The following is a 23,784-nucleotide window of genomic DNA, read 5'->3' on the forward strand; positions in this document are numbered from 1 at the left end:
TAGGTTATGGAGGGCAAGTTTTACTTTGTTTGATTTCATTAGAAGATTTCATGCATCAGCAGGGTATTTTACATATCATAAAAACCAGATCACTCTTTACCAAGTGTTCATGGGTGATTAACACTATTCACATATCAGTAAAATCTTCTTTGAAGAGAGCCAAGGACAAAAGCTCCCTAGCAGAGGTTCTGATCCAAAGCCCATTGAAGTAAATGAAAGGCCTTCCATTGCCTCCAGCAGGTTTTAAATTGTACCTTAAAGAACTGTAGTAGTTGCATCCTGAGTGCAAGATTCGTACCTCCTGCCTCTTTGCATGTCCCTAGAGTAAAATCAGGATGGAATCTGGATCAGAGCCTTTTATGTTCCATTGCACAAAGGTAGATCAGCCTGCTACAAAGAAAAAATATGGAGGGGGGAAGAAAGAGAAAAATAAGTACTATATGCTTTGATTGTTAGTGGAATAAAGCTGATAGTCAGCAGGACTCAGACTGGGCCTGTCATCTCCCTTGCATGTTCATTCTCAACAGGGGTCCACATCTCCAGCCCTACTTTAAAGCCATTTCTGGTAATGGGTTATGAGTCACAGTTTATAACACCTTCTTTGTTCCTGAAAAGGATTAAATCAGAGCAACTTCTTCAGGACTGAAGAAACTCTGTCCCAAACTCTCACTATACTTCCAGGACAATTATCAGCAGCCACCACTCATCTTCTCAGAAGGGTGGAGACAGTTCTCTCTGTCAGCCCTGGACAGTATGTCAAACTGTGGTGGAAGGGCTGCACACCACACTGCCATGTAATCTCAATGTTAATTACTGAGTCTGCTCAAAATCAGCTAAATTATGAGGCTTCATGGCTAAATCTTGACCTGAACTCAGCTGAGGCTGAGAACAATACAGAAAATGTATTTGTACAAGTCATTTTCCAGCTTCACCAGAGGCAAGCAAGAGTAAACACTCATCTTTGTGAAAAATGCTCAAGGATCTATTTGACCCTTACCCAAATGAAATCAAGAAAAAGCAGAATTTTTGCAAGACCGTTTCCATTTAGAGCTCTGCACTGCTTGAACAGAGATAACAATTGCAAACTCCTAGATGGTTCAAAAATATAAATCATACAAAGTTAATTCAAATCTAATCTGATTACAGATGGTAATAAAATAAATGGTAAACATAATAGCAATAAAATAAAATAGGCAAAGTGGAGCAAATCAGTCTGCACATAATCCCCATCTTAAATGCAATTAATATATCAAAGATTTTATAATTGTAGATTAAATTTTGCTCTCATTAAAGCATGTGGGAACTTTCTCATGGACTTCAGTGAGGCTATAATTTCATCTCCCATGCTTATTGTTGTTGTAGAATCACAATTATCATATTTCCTATATTTTGAAGCCTCAACAGAAAATTATCACTATTTGAGCTCTTGCTTAAGAGAAGACACAAAAAAAATCACCAAATTATTTTCTGCAGCTAACCCAAAAATAATGACAGCAGTAAAACAAATTTTGTAGAAAGACATTTTATCTATCTTTAAAGACTTCAAATGATAGAAAATGTACCATATCCTTTGGCTATGGATTACGGTGCTAAGTACCATTCTTCTAAAGAATTTGCACCTAATTTACAGTTTGAATTCAACATTTAACTTTGGGATCTTTGTGTCTATGCTTGATAGATGAAAGAAATGTTTAATGTCAGGCATCACTCCCCTTCACACTTTCCTAGAGATGCTGATTAAAACATCTTTTCATCTTGTCTGCAAGATGCTAAATAAACTGATCTATTTTAGTATATCCTCATCCATCTATAGTTTTTGAGACTTAAAACAATTTTTTAAGTCTTCTCTGAAAACTCTCCCTTTTGAGTCACATTTTGAAAACATTTACCCTAAGATTAGAAATTATAATGGTTGTTATGCCATCAAAATGATGTAGAAATACCATCTTTATTTATTTCCTCCATTTTCTGTGAATTATGCTGCCTCAGCAACCTTTGGGTAGTGCTGTAAATTGTCAAGACACCAGATTAATCTGAAGGCTGGTTTAGCTAACATTTAACTGGTAAGGAATGGGGAAGTAGTGGTCATGATTTGAAAGGAACCCGTCAGTATTTACCAGACAGTATTTACAAATTCCATAGCTGCTGATATGAATTAAACATGTTTTAAGTATCCAGGACTTTAATCAAAGGTAAAACACATAAACCACCATCAACATCAATGCAACAGTTAACCTTCTGCTTTGTTTCCTCATACACAGCAATTCTATTGTATTTTAAAAAAAAAATTAATGAATTTCCAAACATGTTTTTCTTAAAGGGAAAAGAAAATCATTTGTTCTATCAATAGTAAATGCCTTCCTGCTGAAATGAATTATTTAAAATCCCTGGGGATACATTCTTTTCACTATGTATTGCCCTTTTGTAGTGGCAATGTATTACTCAAAATGCTAGTGCCACAGAAAGGCAAACTCAGACCATTTTCTAGAGCAGAGCCATACATTAGATCTGCATGTTTAATGCATTAGCACTTAGTTTACCCATAACTGCTAAGCTTTTTTTTCAATCAGAAGTCACAGGGAAGTGATTTTACTAAGGTGTGAAAATATAGGGGTTTTTTTTCCACAAATAGGTGACAAAGCAGTATAAGAAGCTATCAATAGATATCAATAAACTTCTGAAAATAAAACAAAGCTTTTATTGACATAGTATATCATGCTTATAACCCTAAGCAACATCTGGTTATCAAAATATAAACAATTACAGACCCTGATCTTTTCATAATTCAAGTTCCCTCCAACTATAAGGATGTTACAGATGTTGCAAATGGCCAGGTGTTCGATACTGAAAAGTGTCAGTAAACAACAGCAAGAAACAGCAGAACAGAATTTAAATTGTGTGTACCAGAATCAGAAATGAGCAAATAATTCACTGATTATTAATTTTTACTGGTTCTTTTGTGCTCACAGGATGACCATGAGCTCCGAGCAGTTTTGCTGATTTAAATCTTCACTGAAATGACTCAATTTCTTTATTTTACAGTGTGACACAATATTGCAGTTAAAGAAAGCAGTTATAGTTAGGACAGGAACCTCATAAATAAACAACTTCTACTCTCCTTTTGTGTGTGATAGTTGGTTAGTAGCAGCACATCCCCATTGAATCTCAGCTTGATGAAAGACAGACTAAAAGTTTTCAAAAACCAGAACTCCTTCCACTCATCAACAAACAAGTAGACATCAGGACATGGCGTCCTATCTCTCTTGGAAAAGCATGGGGAAACAATGGGAAAAACATCATCCATGCATTCCCATCTGGGGTAGCCTTTCTCCCTGTGGTTTTCCTGTAGCTGCTGCATAAAGGCAGAGGCAGATGATGAAGAATATATATTTTAAAAAGTTTTACCCCCTCTGCATTAGCTGAGATAGTTTCAAACTTAGAGGGCTTTTAGAAGAATATTCCTCTTTACTTTCTGATTTGTAAAACCCCTCCATAGGAGAGCATCTCCTTTACACATCCATCCTTTCTCATTTCCTCAACAGAGTTGGTGTTGCTGGATTCAGTCACGTTTCAGCTGCCTTGTCCCAAACTTTGCCCATGTCTAGGCCATGTATCATGATAAGACCCATAAGTGAAATGTCTTCCTCACCCTACACCCCCATTTTCCTGGGAAATAAAGCTAAGGCCATTCAGGTCAGAATGGGGAATGGTGCAGTCTGGCATTTCCTGAGACTGCATATCAGAGCAGAGCAAAGGTCTGCAGGGTGTATCAGCAGGCTTATACACCTCACAAATGTGTTACTTACAGTGGCTAGGCTGAAACTACTTCCTTCTTCTATAATGTATTTTCAGTGACGAGTGTGTGTGTGTGTCTTCCTTGGCCTGTGTGATTGCTGTTTTTATATAATTTTATTGGAATTAAAGAAACAAGGAAAGAACAGAAAAATCATTAAGTAATCCCAGAGTCCAAGACAAAGCTAAAAAAGTCAAAACCTACCATGAAATAGGCGATTTCTATTGTATGGAAGCACACATTGGACAAATTAATGTCCTGTGAAAGTCATCTTTAGGTACCTGAGGTAGATCTCTTTAATTTTAATGACTTGGCATTATATGACTTGCTATTGCTTCTGTTAACATTTATTGTAATTCATCTACTAAAGAGAGCAATAAAAAGTCAACAGATATGTGAAAGAAGCACCAGAGAGTCACTTTAATTGAAGGAGCCAGACTAAATAGTGTGGCTTTCCTTATCAGTGTTCTTGTTACATTTTGAGTTATGTTCTACTTTCCATTTAAATTTTATCCAAAATTTTGTGATTTTTTTAGAGGGAGACAAATTATCCCTGGATTTATATAGCAGAGCAACAGCAGCTTTCAGGATATAGATGCAAGCTTTCTGCACATAAAGGATTCAAGTTTTGAACCAGAAAAAAACCCTATATTTTTAATTTCTTTTTCTGCAATGTATCTATGTTTTTTCCATGTCTGTATCACATTAATCACATTTTAATATAAATCCCTGCAAAAAAAAAAAAAAGACTTTATAATAAAATACTGTAATTTACCTTTATTAAAAAAAAAAAAAAAAAATTTAATCAGTGGATTACACCAAAAAAACAGATTTTTAGGAGTGGTTCCTAAAAGAGCACTTACTATACCTCTATAGAAATTTCATCTGCAGAGCTCAGAAGGTTTAATCAGTGGATTACACCAGAAAAACAGATTTTTAGGAGTGGTTCCTAAAAGAGCACTTACTATACCTCTATAGAAATTTCATCTGCAGAGCTCAAAGCACACTGCCAGCCTTTAGTTTGCCTTACATCACACCAGTGAAGTGTGTGCCTCCTCCTGTGTTCCAGATGAGCAGTGAGGCTTCAGGTCTGTGACAGTCCAAGGCAGTAAAAAATGCAGGGTTTATGGTCCTGCCTGTTTCTCTGGATCCACTCCTCATTTACAGTCCACGGCTGGTCCCTGCTCTGGCTCAGATCTGATCTGCACTAACCTGGGTCAAGGACCTGGCCCGTCACAATCAGATCAGCGGAGCACTAGTGCCACACTGAGGAAGGAGCTGAATTGCAGTAAGAAGTGGCCATGATCAACCCAAACAATTGCACAGTTATCACTCTAAGCTGCTCCTTTCCTCTTGTACTAGAGAAAAAAATAAAATTAAATATCACCATATTAACAAAATTGTTTATGAATTTTTTCCTAACCTTTTAGCAGGTGAATCATCATCTATTATTGTATTTGTGGGGTCCCTCATGGCAAGAAGGAATGATGAATCGGACTCCATGTTTACAGAAGGCTAATTTATTATTTTATTATATATACTCTATTAAAGAATACTGTACTAAACTGTACTAAAGGATACAGAAAGGATACTTATAGAAGGCTAAAAATATAATAATGAAACTCATGACTCTGTCCAAACCCCTGACACAGCTTGGCCCCAGTTGGCCAATAAGTCAAAACAATTCACATTAAACCAATGAAAGAATCACCTGTTGGATAAACAATCTCCAAACATATTCCAAAGCAGCAAAACACAGGAGAAGCCATGACATAATTGTCGTTTTCCTTTTTCTCTGAGGCTTCCCAGGAGAAAAATCCTGAGTGAAGGGATTTTTCAGAAAATATGAATGTGACAATCTATACCACACCAACAAAAATAATGTAATGTCTTCCCTTTGATTTTTATAAACAACTTTCTTCTTTCTCATACACTTCTGTCATACTTGTGAGAAGCTCCATCTAAACACCTGCATACCACCTTGTTATTTTCTTGGGTCACATGCCTATTCTGTTCCAGCATTGTAGGCATTTTTGAGTAGGAACCCTTTTTATTATGTATTATTATAGAACTTAGCACAAAAAGCCCTTGTTCAGGACTAGAGAGGTTGGTAACAAAAGTGATAAATCATCATAATCATGCAGAAGAGAAATGCTACACTGATCATGATGGTAACATCCCCTTCTTTATCCTGCTATTGCTGAAGTCAAGAGCACAGCTGCATTGACATCAGATGGTGTGAGATTAAGCCTTACAGCATTATTATTCCACCTGATTTTGACAATTTTTTTTTTATAAAATTTGTCCAGCATAAAGAAAAACCTTTACTTTATAGCAGTACACAGGCTGGGTTGACAATGATTCAGATGTAAGTATATCCACAGGGTGAATATAAGGTATGTGTTTGTGTTTATACCCTTTTTTTCCCCAAGAATACTAAGGTGATGCAGACATTATGCTTGCCCTTAGATTGATATCTCTGTTAATCTCAGAACTCCCATCAAGATTAGTTTTATTATCTAAGTGAACAGTAATTTAAAAGAAATAGCATTTTATTGAACTTCTGCTTAAATCCAGACAACTTCAGAAAAAGGCAGTCTGCCTTGGCGTGACGTGACTTGAGAGCTGAAACTGCAAATTCCTCAGAAAATGCCACCTACTTTCATCTCTGTTACACTCAAAGCCACACTGGATGTTTACATGAAGCTCAAATGAAATTACTGAGTTTTTCAAGAAAAGTAGCTGTAATGAAAAATCTTAAATATAATTTTAAATGATAATTTAATACAAAATCATGACATCAACATCAGTGTATACAGAGGTTCTAATTAATTTTCATTAAATAAGGAAATCAAATTATAATTCAAATATCATTTGACACTAGTAATTCCTTTTTATTATATGTTTTCTATTAGATTGGTAGGTTAGTATTTCATGCAAAGACTGCAGGCTGCTCCATTCCAGCTGCTTACACTGGAGCCCCCACTGGATGGCAGTCACATGCAGCTTTGGAAAGAAATCAGCATGGTGCTTTAACTCACAGACCTCTAAAGAAACCCTAGGCTGAGTGTCAACAAAACAAAAAAAAAGGTTTCTTTTATTAGGTAATTCCAGTTTAGTACAAAGACAAGCAATAAAAACAAGTGGACAGAAATCTTCACATTCTTTCAGCCTAGACCCACTGTCTTGTGGTGCATCATTTCATTTCAGGTGCCAGGATTAGAGAAAGGCATTACTCAAAGCTGTGGAAAGCAATGCAGGTGTCCCCTGACAAGAGATGCCAGAGCTGGCAGCAGAGCAGGAGCTGGCTCTACCACTGATCAGAAATGTTGGCCTCAGAAAATTGGTATCAATAGGTTTTAAATAGAGATTTATTTTAACTAGGAATCAGAACACAAAACTTCAGACAGTCATTAAAACAATCCACAGCTGAACCCATTGAGATATCTTTCCTTGCCTTCAACAAGATGTGAAAAATGTATGTGAGTGGCTAGATTCAGGTTTTTACTCAGTACAGGAGATCTGTTTAAATGAGTAAACCTCAGCAGCAAAGTGGCTGTTCCTGTTAGAGCCTGCAGTGTAACACATCATTACTCTCATTGTTGCAATCCCTTTTGCCTCTGAACCGGGATGAATCCCTTGGGACTTCAGCTCTGCTATCCTGAAGTCTCAAGGAAAGGTGAGGTCACTGAAAGGACTTTGGGGTTTTTTTAATCTGGCCAAGGTTGCTGCTAACTAACCTGTTCCAAGAAGGGGAAAGAGAAGGCCTTTCCAAATCCTGAACACTACCTGAACATAAAGGGAGTCTTATCACGCTGCAGCTGGCAGGATTTGTTATTCTGTAATTATCCATGTAAATGTTCACAGTGGTTCATCATTAAAACTGAGTTTTCATTTTAATGCATATCCTGCAGACTCAACCCATGTACACACGTAGAGGCTGCCTCCACATTTGGCAGGGGTGACTTTTTTATTACTTATTGCTACTCCTTTGTTACTCTGGCATTGGACGTCACTACTGCTTTAGGACATCCAGCATACATCAATAAGTTGATTATAGACATAGATTGACATTTAATTGATTTATTAATATTTCTGATTAATTATGATCTGATCAACACCACTACCTAGAGTCCAGATCACAACAGAAAGAAATATTTTGAAATTGCTCCAGACTTCCAGATTCTGAAACAAAGAACTCAAATGTTGCTGATACTGACAGATACCAATGTAAGTAGTAGCATGCCCAATTATTTTATCAGAGTTACTGCAGCATATTTTAAGTCATTTAAATAAAGGGAAAACCTAGAAAATTTATCCTGTGTAGGTATTGGAAAAAATGCCACTGCAGGCAAAGTTACATGAGGTTAACTTCTTGACATATGAGAGGATGGAGAATCAGTGTTTTGTGGATTAGTTTTCACCAACCTTTACCTGATACACCTCTCTAAAGTTTACAGTTTTCATTTAATCACCTTAAGGGTAAATAGCATAGCAGATCTAAGCCACTTCTATTTTTGTCCTGAAATAACAAGAGAATTTTTTTATATGCCTGCAGTTCTCATTGAAAATGTGTCTTGCACTTGCAATGTTGAATGCTGAGACATTTCCCTTCCATCAGGAAAACCAATAGCAAGCACTCAAGTGGAGTCTCTATTTAGTAAGGCCTGAAGTGGTTGAGGTTGGGATCTCTTTACTATTTTAACCCTTTGTATTCACTTGACTACACTTTCCAAAATAACTCTTTTCAATTTGAATTTATAACACTCTAATTTCAGGTAAAATATGCATTTCTGCTCTTTATTAAAAATCTAAGAAAAACTGTTCACAACACTGAACAATTAAGACTTACTAAACCTCTCTTGCACTCTGCAGAGACTGTCTTTCCTGTGTAGTATGTATATACACTTTTCTTCTTGGGGTTTTATGGGGAATTATAAGAAAGACAGGACTCCTCCAATTGTTGTGGTTTTTTGAGATGGTTGCCTCTGCAGACTCACGACACCAGCAGCCTTTACAACTGTCTGAGCTTACGGTGTTCCAGGTTCCAGGGTATCAGGGGATTCAGCCCTTCAGTTCTGTGCTACCTGCCAGTCATTTGCTTTTAACCACTGAACAGAACATTTGCAGTATCATTAAAACAAAGTAATCCACAATAATTATATTTTGAAATTAGAAATATGGCAGAAAGATATGTGAAAATATTGCATGCCCCATAGAGTTGCCATTTCCTGAGAATTACTTTTCCAGTCTACTGTACCCTGCAAAGTCTTAAATCACATATATGAGTTTCTATCCTGTTTTCTGCCAAGGCAAGGCCAGAATAAAATAAACTATTACTGCTCTGTCCTCTTTAAGCCTGTCTAATAAACATGTAAATCTGAGAAAATAAATAACAACAGTAAAAATTCATCCCAATTACTTTTATGAAATGTGAAATCAAAACTCCACTGAGCTATATTAAACTATGTTAATAGCACTATTACTAAGCATAGGCAATTCATTTTATTACTCTCTTTCTTCACATTTTTCTGTTAAATAGCTAAAAAACAGGGGGAAATATGCTAATGTAACATGATTGCTGTGCCATTCCAGGGACAATATGCATTTCCTATAGATTAAACTATTTAGCTAAGTTGATTACTCTTGAATTTATTTAGGTTTCAATAGGCGTCATCACAATCAGATTGAACAACATTCTCAACAAGAAAGTCATAAACATGAGGTGCAAAAAAAGAATGCTTTATTAATTCATGACTTTTCTGAGAGAAAAGAAAAATGCCCAACACCTGAATTAGTCTCAAATTCCCAGCTATGTAAATCTAGTTTTAGCAGTAACATAGGTCCCAAATGGAAATCTATTTCTATGGAAAGAAAAAGTTGTTTTATTATTGATGCTGTTGTTATATTTAGCAATTGAAGAGCACGTAAGTAATAATTGATGTGATTCTACAGCAATCATAACAAAATATATTCAGTATAACTATTCTCCAGGCCTTGAGAACTGTGGAGATGGCAGATATGGAAGGAAGTGTATTTACTATTGTTTTCCCTTTATGAAAATTAAAGTAGAGTGTATTAGACAGTTATAAGAGATGGCATAAACTCCATGAAGTAAACCTGATTGATCAGAACTGTAATAAGCAGATCAGTTCAAAATACTCATCATTTCATTTCTCTTTCTCCAGCTTGATCACTATCCTCCAACAAGTTACAGCCTGCCAGCCACATCTGACATTCAGTTCAATTCCCCAAAGGCACTATTCCTAGGAAAAGTCATAGGTAAGATTTCATTTTGTACCTGGGACAATGATGTTTGTGTAACAGGATGCTTGCTGGACACATGGTACAAGTGGTGGTACTGGAGTTATGCCTAAAGGAGGGGTTATGTTCACCCTGTCATAAAGGCTGATAAGCACACAAATAATTTTCTGCCATGCATGGGAGGAAAAAAAATGAATGAGCAAAGAGACCCTTGTAACATTGTCTTTGTGAGGTTTCATTACCCTCTCGGTGTCAGATGAAGGCAATCCAAGGAAATCACTGAGACCACTGCTTCTACCAGGAGATACTGAAGTAATTTTGAATATTATCATTCACTGTGAAGTTATTGTGTGCCTTGTATAATGCATACTTTATTCACACAGACTGCCTTCTTATCCCAGAGTGTCCTCTGGCAAACCACCATTCTCTCCCACTAACACCCACCAGCCAGGCCCTTTGGAGCCTGTAACACCTGCAGCAACACTCATCTGGACATTTTCTATCCCTTTTATGGATTTCATGGTTATTTCCAGTGCAGCAGCTTCCTGGCTAGCTCACCAGATGAACTCAAGGGGAAATAGAGATGCCTTGGCCTCACTTTCAGACCATCCTTCATTCCATTGCTTAATTTTTCTGCTACTGGCATTCTTACATGAATTTCCAGGGTTACTCACTTCAGAAAGAAATTCTTCCCAACATTTACAGTTTGTAAGGAGGGCTTCTTCCCCTTTTCAGAGATAAAGGGGAATTAACATTATTTCCTCTAAGCGATTTATACAGAGATATGGTTGCTTGAACTCAGTGAAAAGCTTAATCCAGAAAATTGCAAACTTTTCTTTGTTAAGTGGCTAGGGCATTAATCTGTGAACCCTTTACACTGTTTTTAGAAGTGGTAAAGAAATTGACCACATAGCTAATGGAATTTTTTGTAGATACATTTTCCCATTTGTTTTGTTTTTAAAATTTAACATGGAGAACTTCCATGAGATAGGAAATGAAAAGCCTTTAAAATCATTTGCCATTAGGAGAGTCATGAACTATTTTCTAGTACTTTCCAAGTCAGTTCTGTTGACAGTACAAAAGATGATGCAATCTGATTTTGGACAGTCTCTGGAATCTGCGTACCTTACTCCATTTAATTTGGGCAGCTGGATTGGAGCTGACTCAATTTTTTAATAGCATGGGATTATATTAACCCTTTGGGAATATGATTTTTTTTTTGCTTCTTCTTCTCTACTTGTTACTGTCTTTGCAGATAAGGCATTTTATTAAGCAGAAAAATGTATCACTACTAAAGAAACAAATGAGAAAACAAAAAATAAACCCCTTTTTACTCTTTCTATCAAAGAAAAATTGAGCTTCACTGCAGAGATGGATTTCCTGGGGTAAAATGGTTGTGCAACTGACCATGTCTGTTGATGAGCTTTACTGTGCAGCTCTCAGAATCATGTTGAATGAGGGGAGAACTCAGTTAAAAGTACAGAAGTTTGAAGGGCAAAGTAGACACAGAATTCAGTATCTTCAAAGGCTCTAGCTGTCACCTCATACTGACTAGGCATATTTTAGTGGTCTAGAGGGATTAAAACCAACAGAAGATCTGGATACATAGATCAAGTTGCAATTTGTGCCCATATGCAATTACATTCTCCAAATGGGCAATATGGGAGTAGCCTCCCGTTTCACTGCTGCTCTGGCATCACTTGCATTCAGTTTCTGTTGTTCCCATACGATGCAATTCTTATTTGTCAGCAAAAATGAATGCAAGGCCCTACTTTTAAAGACAGATGGGTTTTTGAAGAGCACTCTGGAACACTCTTACTTGGAAACTGGTCCTCTGTCTGTCTTATTTCCATTTTTATTAGTGTTATTTGCATAGGAGCAGCCGCTTCTACACCAGCTGTTCTTGCTGTGATAGAGAGTTCATCTGCTCCCCGTCAGAAATGATCCCTTGTATGGCACCTACCACAATGCAACACCTCTCTCTGCTCTAGGTGTTACAACATTATGTTGTAACAATTGTTACAAGTGTCACAATTAATAAAATGCTGCTTTGTACGGGCTCAGAATATTTTCTGTAAAGCAGGACGGTCACATCAGAACAACAGCAAAACGTTTGAGTTGCAATCAGGGAGAATTCTTCTTTGAGATGCTTTCTGTTCCCTTGAAATACTGTTTTAAAAAATGCATTTGTTCACTGGCTTGAAAAATACTGATATAAAATAATTGTAGTCTTTTGGACAAGTAAAATGGATTGCGATTGTGTGAAATAAAGCTGGAAGACACAGCAAATGAAAAATCCTGTTTTACATGAGTGTGTAGTAACAAAAACAATAACACTAGAGAAATGCAGGATGCTGTTAATGTTTCAAGGAAGTTCTTTAATCTGTTATTTAGACGTATTTAGGCTTTGGTGGCTGACAGACAAGGTGAGAGGGAAAACCAGGATATCTGGATGATAAGCTATGAAGAGGAAAAAGTGAAAATTAGACAATGTGACAGGCATCTACATTTTCATGTCGGCTGCAACTTGCAGCACGTTACTGCAGTAGGATAGAGCAGAAGTTTGATCTTTCCATTAAGTGTAGAGGGTTTGGATGCAATACTCAGCTTTGTCTTCACATCATTTTTGGGAAACTACACCTGTACTCTCTTAGTCTGTACTTTATTATTAAAATTGGAACATTTCTTTGGCAGTTAATATGTATTTATAAGTAATTAGCTAGACATAATTACGCATGATTTTGTGAAAGTATCATTCTGGTGAACAGAAATAATTTGAGAGTTTGTCTAACAGGATATATGATTGAGCACAGACACACCAAGATCAGACTAGAGTTGCTCTTGAGAAAGTGGCAGGGAAGTAAAGGAAATGTGCTTCTTGTCATCATTTCCACCAACCACTCCAGATAAAATTGTCTCTTTTCAGAAATACTTATATATCCACTTGGCAACAATTGACATAATACAAATAATCATCACACAGATAATAATTTTCAGAAGTGACAGCTGTCCCTGCAGCTCACCTCTGTGGGCTCCATTTTTGTCTCTGCCTCAAGCTAGTGTTCTTCAGGGACTTCTAGTAACAGTAGCCAAAAGGGACATATGTTGCAGGTCTACCTTCCTTCTTACAAAAACAGCTGCCATCACTCTAAGGATAAAGAGAGGTCCTGGAAAGCAACCCCAAAGGTCTGGATTCTTTACACAAAAAGTAGTTGCCTTGAGAAGAAGTGGTAAAAAGTCAATTTCTAGATGTGGTGAGGTTTTCCTAATGTTAATGCAAAGGCTTTTTTATTGTCACTTGATTTGATTTACTGGGTTTTTTTACTGGTGTTTGTGGTGAAAATTAAAATTACTGGAGACATTTCCCTGTGTTCATTGTGACATTCAGCACCTTGGACTGCTGGGAGGTAAGACCAGCTTACATCTAGCCAAGTAGTTAGTTTCAAATGTGCAAAGGAGAGAACACAGAAATACTTCACAAAAAGGAGGAGATAAATTATATTTCTTCATGGCTTAGGTACAGTAGAGAAAGAAGAACTGCTTTTTCTCTTGCATGGCATCTGTCTGCCAATAGATACTGAATAATAGGAGGCAAACATTCAGGATGCTTTGAATTTCCAGCAGTGAACAATGGCATTTATTCCAAAAGGTGAACATTCTTTATTCCTAGATAAGATACTTTCTTTTCTATAGAAAAAGCTTAGTAGTTTGGTGCTTCAACATATGTAACTGAAAAACAATGATCTACAATGCAATTCATCCTACAAAAACCATCACACACTTTTAAAACCAGCTTCTGATTGCCATGTTTCCACACATCTGCAGACTTTCATCACTTAGAGGGTTTGTTTCATGTTAAAGAATGAACATTTTCTCTCTTTGAGAGTATTTGCCATCATTAAAAAGGGGAAATTGATAGCCTAGATAAAAAAATTGTGAAGGATATAGGCATAGTCATATTTGGTGCTCAGTTTGGATATGCTTTTAGACATTGACATCATCTGATATGAAGTTATTTTTAAAATACATATAAAATACCAGTTCAGAATTAGATCTCTATATTGTAGGGTGCTTTTTGTCAGCTTTTAAATTTGTATCTTAGAAAATAGTGCAGAGCTGTAAATAGACCATGAATAATCTAAAAGTATTCTTCTGCTACACATCTTTGACATGCATCCACTACTACTTCATGAAGATAATGAAGTTAACACCTCATTATATATGTTAGGAGTGTGGCACTCAGAGCTGCACAGCTTGAGCTCTGCTGCTCTCCTTCATTTTGCAGGGCCGGGAGACACTCTGAGTGCAGGGGAGCTCAGCCAACTCTCACTGATAATGAGAAAAAACCAGCTAGCATGCAGTAAATTCATCCAGCAACTTACTTCAAAGTAACTGCCTGCTGCTTCATTTCTGAGCACCAGCATTGACATTCAGTACTGTAATCTCACTGAGAATGCCTCTTGTCATATTGGGAGCCCTCCTGCTACAGCAGGTAGCAGTTGAATATTAAAGATGTTCTTTCCCCTGCATGAGTTATGTATGAATTGTCATACAAAAATATAACATCTCAAGAATTCTTCTTCTCCTACTCCTCCTGTATAATGCTGCCAGCCTGGCTGAAAAACCTCTAGGATTCAATATTGCCTATCTCTCTGATCTCAGATCTGTCTGTCCATACTCACTCTTTGAAGTGTTTCTGGTTAAGGTGGAAATGTTCCACAGCTTTTCTGGTCTAACCCTGACCAAAATAAAAGTAATTTTTCTTTTCTTTTAGACCTCTGGTTTTGAACTATCTGTTTTTTCTCTGAGAAATCTTACCTACAAGCCATATTCAGAAAGGAACATTTTCAATCTACAGGTCTCATATCCGAGGGACATGATAAACACTTTGAATTGCCAGCTTGACCCTAATAACTTTTGAGGCAGAAATTAGGGTAGCCCAAGTGAATTTTATCGTTTGAGAACCACAATGAAGAAGAGAAGCCAAGAATATTTATTGATGCCTCTCAGTATCCATGTAGCATCTTCTTTCTATTTTTCTGAATATTGCAGGATTCATCTGCTTTAGCTCCAGAGGGGCAGAATGTAGACCCCAGACAAAGTGGATTAAATTAGATGCTCAGATAATCTCAGTTGTCATAAGCATAGCCAGTTTTGCTCTTCCAAAAATTAGCTGTAGTTATTTCCTCCCACAAACTTTTCACTTTCACCCTTCAGCCCCTCTCTCACATTTTGTAGTGGCAGCTGCCTTTTCATTTCATGTTGCACTATTCTCTGCGAGAAGACTTCCCTGATTCCCAGTCTTTAAATCTTCCATGGGCATTCAACAGCTCCAGAAGGTTGCCTTTTACTCTCATGGTCTTCTAGCACACATACCAGCCTCTAGCAGGATGCAGGAGTCTCCTAAATTCCTAAATTCTAAAGTTGTTTCCCTTGTGCTTTAACATGTCTCAGAAAATTGATTCATATAGATCACTCTACAGCATCTTGCTGAGAAAATTATCTCATTGTTTTACAGTTTTCTCCAAAGTATTCATCTGCTGGCTCTGACAAAAAAAAAAAAAAAAAAAAAAAAAAAAAAAAAAAAAAAAAAAAAAAGAAAGAAAAAAAAAAGAAAGAAAGAAAGAAAAGGGAAAAAAAATCAAAGGAGATTGTAAGGCAATTTAATTTCTTTAATGCCACTTTAAACAGAGTATTTGCACAAGCCTTATCTGACATTCAAAACAATGATAACACTATTTAAAAGCAATGGAATATAACAAAAATTTAAACTCCAGTAATTAGACTGACCTTTTCCTAGCCTCAGTATTTTGTTAAGGTGGCATATCTTGCTTATACAACTTTTCCCTACTGCAGGAAGACAGGAATTATATTGTCTGTTCTGTGTAATATCTAATACTAATTTATTTCAAATGCAGCTGCTTTCAAGGCTTAAAGAAAGGTACTGCACATGACAGGGGCATCAATAAAACCTGCCACTGGCCCCATAAAATTCTAATGGCATAGATAGCAAAATCGAAGAGCTCAGAACACCTTCAAGGCTTATAAATCATTAAAAAAAAAAAAGGTGCTACAAAGTCTGAAAAAGCCCAAGGTATTCCTGAAGGAATCTTATAATTTTGCTCCAATTACAGTCAAAGGAAAAATCAAAAATTAGAATAGAACTCCCCTATGATTACAGAGAGAACTGACAAAAAAATGTCTTTAATAAGCCAAGGCACAAGTCTTAAAATTTTATATTACTTTACCTAGCTGAGGAAACCTCTGCTCATAATTCCAGATATAAAACATTCACAAATAATGTGAATATGCACTCATTATTTGATTATAAATAGCATTCTGGCCATATTATTTTGGCTGAAGGCACAGATTATATATGTGCCATTTCTTGTAAGAATAGGTACAGAAATTATGTCTAATTCAAAACTCACTCATTGTTTGACAATTGAAAAAAAGCTCAGGTTTTATCTGACACTTGTTTCACTTAGGGAAAAATCATAACAGAACACATAGCCTGAACAAAATATTGCAGAGATTGTCAAATAGAAAGGGAGGTGACTCATGTCCCATGTTTAGAAGGTCACTGGGATCAAGTCCCTTTACCTCAAGAGTTGTACTTGTTTTCACTCCCACCACTGATAATTTGAAAGTGCCTGTGTCCTTATCTGATCTGCAGTGGCCTCTTATACCAGAAGATCCAGAGGTTTTCCAGAACCTGGAGAAAGTTTGCTCAGGTTGCTGGATAACCTGGGAAGAGCAAGTGATGTGGGATTTTCTGGAGTATGAATTAGGTAGGAATTTCATGGAGTGTGTTACTCAGCCTTAGGCCTGGACAGCTTTCATTCTCTCAGAGAAGCCTGGGCCTGTCCATGTGGTTTTAAGCTGTCCAGCTTTTTAAGATGTAATTTATCTCTGTTCAACACAATCTTCACACTACTAAATTCTGCTTAAGTAGACTGCATATAGAATGTAAAGTAAGTTTACCTTGTGCTGCTGCTCTTTGCAGAAGAAAAAAAAGCCTGTTCTGCATGAGCATGTTCAAGACATAGTAAAATAAACATGTTCTTGAAACAATATTAAGTCATGAATAAAAGTGAAGATAAGATAATCTTTCCTTAGGACCTTTATATAGAACTATAAATTCATAGATTAAATTATTCATGGTGAATTATTTGTTTAATTCCCAATATCACAAAAAGAAAGGTAAATGTATAAATTATGGAAAGACACTTCAACAATTTCCTGTTAAGCCAGACCTTTGGTTGTAGGCTGCTTTTTAAATAAATGCTTTCATTGTTTAAATTACAGAGCCAAAACCTGGCTGATGTCTTAATTTCAAGTGTTCCTGCTCAGCAAATTTTAAAGAGATATATATATATATACATATATACACTCTCTAAATGAGTCCTTTATGATAGATACAGTAATGCATTCTCCATCTGCATATTTCAGGGTACACTTAAAACACTATTAGTTGTCATGGAGAAGGAACTCATTTGGAAGACTGTGTGATTCCCAATGGCTTCAGTTACATCCATGCTGTAAATAAAAACAGGCACTGTGGTTGTATTAGTGATCTTGCTTTAAAACTTGTCAAGCGAATAGAGTTGACACCACCCAGAAGGAACTGGTTGTTTGAAATTATTCTGTCAAATCTTTTCTTCTTGTTGTCTTTTTGGGGGGAGGGATTGCTTGGTTTTTTTTTTTGTTTGGGGTTTTTTTGTTGGTTTTCTTGGTTTTTGGTGGATTGGGGTTTTTTTGGTGGGGGGGTCTTAGGGTATCTTATTTTAATGTTGTGCAAAAATTTTAGAAGTATCAAGAAAATTATGTTTTCTACTACTAAGATAAAATAGAATAGGATAGGATAGGGTAGGAAAATATAGTGTAGTAGAGTACTAAGGATAGCATTGGTTTTAAATAGCTTCTTGAATTAGATTCAGAGGTTTTTCACAGCAGAGTCAATGTCACTAATGGCTCCTTGTGCTGCAACTTGGTTGTTTATTCTGATACTAAATCTTGCATAATAGTAGCAGTGTTATGCCATTGAACATGACAGTCGCTGATTCTTAGATTTATATGCCATAATAAAACTGTATTTAATCTGTGGTACTGTGACTAGTTCATAAACTGCTCCTTTAAATGCAACAGGAATAAACTTACATGTTTACAACTTTCTTTTTAGAGAAGCCTGTTTCCTCTCCCATAAATGTACACCACTAGCTAGAAATCTCTCTTTATGACTATATGAACTCACAAATCTAACTCAGTGACTCCCAGCTACTGTACCACCAGGGTTGCACTCCACTTGCAAAGGAAGCCATTGAGTAAGGTTACAGTCTCCCACCAAAAGGTAATATTTTCCTTTTGCTCTGTCTGATAGCAAGATATATATATATATACTGGCACTGGTTTTGTTACTCCTTCCTACTTTCTGTCCTCTTCAGACTGTGTTCTGAGTTTTACCAGTCTTTCCTTCTTCTTTTTTTGGAGAGAGATTGTCATCTGTCTCATTGTTACATGAAAATGCTTATTGATCAAAAAATAGTCTCCTGATCCTTCTGATCAGTCGCAGAATACAAACTGTGTAAAGGCTGCACCATAATATAGACAGTTATCTCCAAAATGTCCAGGGAGAGAAATGAACTTGTCATCGAGTGTCAGAAGAACTGAATTGTTTAAAATACTTCAGCTAAAATGACTCCTCCCAAAAAAACCCGTTTTTTCTTTTAGAATAATTTGAAAATAATTTTTTGGGCTTTAGGTAATGTGACACCTCAAAAATACTGACATTGTAAGACATCTTCAAAGCAAAGTACTATTACAATTGCTAATGCAATTCATCAAGCTGTCAAATCTTTCTCAGCCAAATTTGATTTGATTTCAGTTTAGCACCTTGAAAATATGTACTTTCTTCACCCAGTAAAAGCTCACTTAACATAAAATTAGCATATTTGTCAGTCTCCCTGAAGCAATGGCAGCCTCTTGGTTTCCTTCTTCTGCTTTCACATGGGATTCTTTTCAAGACAGTAAATGACATCACTAATGAAGTTGGGAATGGTCTGCTATTTCTTCTACTATTAATTCGACCAGGACTTAAACACTTCCTTAACATTTTTCATAGGTAACATCTTAAGACTTCCACTAATATAAATGTAGACAAAACTATGCATTTAATAAGATAGTTGCCAAATCTGATTTCCTGGAATCACAGGATGAGAGTTAAGAGTTTATGAAGGACATGCAAAGGCTAATGAGATCTCTGCAAGCCATCCTCTATATATGAAAACAGCATATGGAGAAAAACCAACATTTGGAGAAAAAACAGGAGTGTATCAGTGGCTAAAACTGATCTGGCTCTAGAAGGACAGAAACTTGGTGATTGAAAAAGCTACAGGAGAAAGAGAGGGATGAGCTCTTCAAATATAGCTTCTCAAAGCATTTTACATTCCCTTAAGCAAACCCAAGCATTATCTTGCTCAGAGCAAAGGAACTGATGTGGTTATATCAGGGGGCACAAGACCCTGCTGAGCTCCTAGGCCAGCATGAGAAGGCAGGATATTTAAGTGGTGGTGTAACATTATATCAGCTGGAGCAAAAGGATTTTTACACTGCCATGCTTTCCGGTACTTCCTTTACCTTGGGAAAGGAGCCGAGGCAGCAGCTCTCCACTAAGTGCCTGCAAGCTTGCAGGAACCCACAGATTCCTCTCCATTAATGCATAGAGCATATCTTAATTGCTTAAGTCTGTTATCTTGACTTTGTAATAGTGTCCTCTCCAGGGATGAAGGAATGCCTGGCTGGCAGCTCAGTTTGCATTGCATCTGGTTCCTGGGTGTGGTTTGTGGTGTGCCACATCCTTTCTGCTGAGGGATGCACTGAAACCAGAGCATTAAATTTATGAAGGACTTTTTTTTTTTTCTGGAAATAGAATAACAGGCTGCACCCTGTCCTTATGCAGGAAAATAAATGAATGGGAAATTTTAGAATTGTGATGCATTTTCACTTTATTCTGAGATCAGAGAGGGAGAGGAGAACAGGGAGGAAGAGTGGGACATGATGAGCTTGACAAACTCCCATTTTGTGGTCAGACCTGAATCTACCCTCTTTCTAGCTTCCCTCATCAGGAATTATCTAGTGAGATGTTCATCACAGCATTCAGACACTATCCTCTATTCCCAATGTGATTCCTTTACCAACAGTGCTGCACACCCAGCTCTTTCTGCACTGGTTTTGTGGCTTTCCAATGGTGTGCATGGCACTTGCACACCAAATTAATTTCTATTACTTCAAATCTGGCCATTTCCTGTCTTTCCTTAAGACTCAACTGTGACTGTTTTGGGGATTTTTTTGAAGAAATTTACTTTGTACATAATTGTCAAAATAACATATTCAGCCAAATCAAAAGCCATGCTAAATACAAGCAAAATCATAATACAGGGCAGAGAGTTACACAAGTTCCCCTGCATTTCTCTCCCAGTTCCCAGCCTGCATGCCTTTGAGCTTCCCCACAACCCCATGTCGTGGCTTAGGACACCTCTTTTAACCAAAAATTGTGCTGTATTTCAATAAGGTTTCAATTACTTTACCAGTCTCCAGAATAAAATAATTTGGGAAGCTCTGCTCATACACTCATATGTGATAGGCCTCTTTCCTAGCCCTATCTCCCTTCTGCTCCCACTCTCATCCTCTGACTCCCTTCACTGTTCTGCCTGGTTCCCTCTGGTTGCAAGTCACACCTGAACTTGCAGCAGGCAGCTTTTATCCCAGCAATGCTCAGCTCAGTCTGCATTCTGCTGCTGCAGGTGGATCCAGCTGTGTCTCTGCTGCTCTGGACCCAGCTCCCTCTCTCCTCTGCTCATCCGAGCTCAGGCTGCATCCTGCTGCTGCAGGTGGATCCAGCATGCTGTGTCTCTGCTGCTCTGGACCCAGCTCCCTCTCTCCTCTGCTCATCCACATTTCAGGGGCCCTCAAGCTCCCAGCCCCCAGGAGCCCAGGCACCCAAAGCTGTGGTGTGGTCTGTAAAAAATGGCAAAGCTCTGCAAGTCAGCTTTCTCCAGGCTCTCAGCATGACCAAATTGTACCCCCTTCCTTCTTTCTTCCAGAGCTCAAACAAAAATCATTAAACAAGTTTGTGTTTTGAAAAGAAAGTAGAAATTACTATCAACTGGTTAGACAATTTTCTTTCTGTGAGACTTAAGAAGCTGGGGTGCCTTCTGAATTTCAAGTTCTTGTTGCAAATGTGGGTGAATGCCTCTGGAGGGGAGGGGAAAAAAAGGAAGATCCAAAGGGACTAAGGAGTGGCATGGAAGGAGCTGTGAGAAACACAGACACACGGAACAAAATGGCAGTGGCAAATCAAGAGTGTTGATAAGCAAGAAAGAAAGCCAATGCCAGGTGCAGATCAAATAGGGATGTCCTGCTTCTCTGGTGCCAGACTGAAGGAATAGACAGCTTGGGAAAAGGGACTTGATCAGCTGTCCTTAGGAGGTACCAGTTTTTCTTGTTTCTTTTTCTTACTGCCTAACCATGAGTCAAAGAAATGAGCAAATAGATCTTTACCTCACCCATCTGCTTCTTCTTAATTATTGTGGATTGGCATCTGTTCCCTAACAAAGTCAGATCTCCTGTCAAAATGCACAACAACTGTCCTAGCTGAGCATGTGGCACTTTGGCTTCAGCCTGTGCTGCTTTCACAGATCTCAGAGAGAGGGCATCAAGTTTAGGGCTGGCTCATTTCCATCCTCTTGGACCCCCAGTCACAGTAATTTGGTGTCAGGGACTAAATTAGTGACACACTGCTCTCCCTGTCCACATGCAAGAACAAGCTGAACAGGATTCTGTGACCTCTATGATCAGTGACCTTGCTGTGGCCTTTCCAGTTTGGGATCCTGACAGAAGGCCCCTCTCTGACCAGCAACCTCACTGCTTTGCTATTTAACTGATTTACAAACACATCAGCCAGCCTCTTATGGGAAATACTCCATCTAGCCACAGATTTCCAAAGACAAAAGGACAGGATTCTCTGCATTTTAAACTCCTGCAATCTCAACCTTGCCTTCGTCTTTATTATCTATATTGCTGCCTGAATCAAACTCTTCCTGCTAGTAACTAACTGGAGACAGGGAGAGATGAAATGAAATAAATATTCATTGAAATATTTTCCAGTATTGAGATGGACTCAACCGCAAAAATACCAAGGATTTTTTTTAAGCACATTGGAGATTTCTTGTGCCATGATTCAGCTCCTCTTGCGGAGGTTGGTGCTGAGCATGCTTAAATACAGTCCATGCACAGAGTTTCTGCAGATGTGTACCTACCAGCTTGGCAGCTGCTTAAAGACACAAATTACTTTTACAGGTCACCTATTACATTTCTTTTTTCCAGCTCTTCTTCTGACTCCCATCCACTCAGCCGCTCAGCAGACACTCTGTGAGGGCTGCTCATCATTCAGAAATCCTGGACAACTCACCACTGTGCCTGTGCAATTAAACTCAGCTTTGCACAGGCCATGAACTGGAACATGCTGTGGCTGCATGCACAGATGCACATCTAAATGTTATGCCCAGCAAATTCAGCATATCCAGAATATTTCAGCCTCGCTGTACATCTGTTGATGTGTCAGACTAAGTGTTCTCTGTGCATTTCAATGCTGTCAGACGTGTGATTGTCACAAAGCTCACTATTAGATACGAGCTACCAGCAATATTTAAAGTGTTTCTTTTTGCCAGTTCCAGAAGAGGGGTCAGACGTGTGACTGTCACAAAGCTCACTATCAGATACGAGCTACCAGCAATATTTTAAAAAGTGTTTCTTTTTGCCAGTTCCAGAAGAGGGGAAGTGTGGGTGAAAAGAGAAGTGCAGATTTTTAGGGCAGAACGATAGTTAGTGGTTTGTTCTTTCCTCAGCTTGCATCAAGCTGCTTCAGTCTATAATAGCGTATTGAGAAGTGGAGGAAGTCTATAGTATTTTAGAGGATTTAGTGCTTCAACACAGAGATCATGATGGGCAACACTAAGATTTCCTAGTACAGAAACTGTCACACATGCCTAAGTTTTTGGAATACCTAAGACTTCTCAAACAAGGCATTTTTTTCCAGATTTCTGTGAAGAACTCTTGTGATCTGTGGCAGGTGTCTTGACAACAGCTCTTTAATCACCCCACCTCAGTCTACCTGTCCACATCACCCAGGGGCATGAACCAACCATGATGATGAAAGTCTCAAAGAAAAGTATTTGTCAAAATTAAAAGCCACTAGAAAAACAGTAGAGGGACACTTGTAGATGTAACAATAGAATAAAGGATATAACTTATGTTAATATTTGGAATAAAACAGGAAAGAAGGAAATAACTGAAATAAGAATAAAGAAGATACAGCAAAACAATGGTGAAAAAGGAGGATGGGGAGAAAACACTGAGTGGAAAACCATAATAGATAGGTGGTGACTTGTATCACATAATCAGCATAAAATACTTGAGCAGAAAGCCCCTGAGACATAGGATGCCAAACATTTAGTGCAAAATCATAAGCTTTACTCCAGGTAAAGCCATCAAATTCTACTTAAAATCTGTACTGCTTAAGCTGATTTAGCAAAAATCTCTGCACATTTATGGAGAGCTTTTTTCTGTGAACCCTTAGGGCTTGGATTTTTTCCTTCTAATATTAATTCTCTGGTGTTCTTCTCTTAGTCATACTGCAAATGATTTAGCACCTTGAAATAGCAAGGATT

The 23,784-nt window shown here is 37.7% G+C and overlaps 1 protein-coding gene across 1 annotated transcript in view; it reads left to right on the forward strand.

The window, feature by feature from the left end:
- Positions 1 to 23,784, forward strand: part of CNTNAP2 (contactin associated protein 2) — a 1,016,974-nt gene that overhangs the window by 948,564 nt on the left and 44,626 nt on the right. Inside the window, exon 21 of the mRNA XM_039715193.1 lies at positions 9,982 to 10,075. Coding sequence (XP_039571127.1) covers positions 9,982 to 10,075 — 94 coding nt within the window. The remainder of the gene's footprint in view (positions 1 to 9,981; positions 10,076 to 23,784) is intronic.

The sequence above is a fragment of the Passer montanus genome, unplaced genomic scaffold (genome assembly GCF_014805655.1).
Source record: "Passer montanus isolate IOZ18808 unplaced genomic scaffold, ASM1480565v1 scaffold32, whole genome shotgun sequence".
In the NCBI taxonomy this organism is placed as follows: Eukaryota; Metazoa; Chordata; class Aves; order Passeriformes; family Passeridae; genus Passer; species Passer montanus.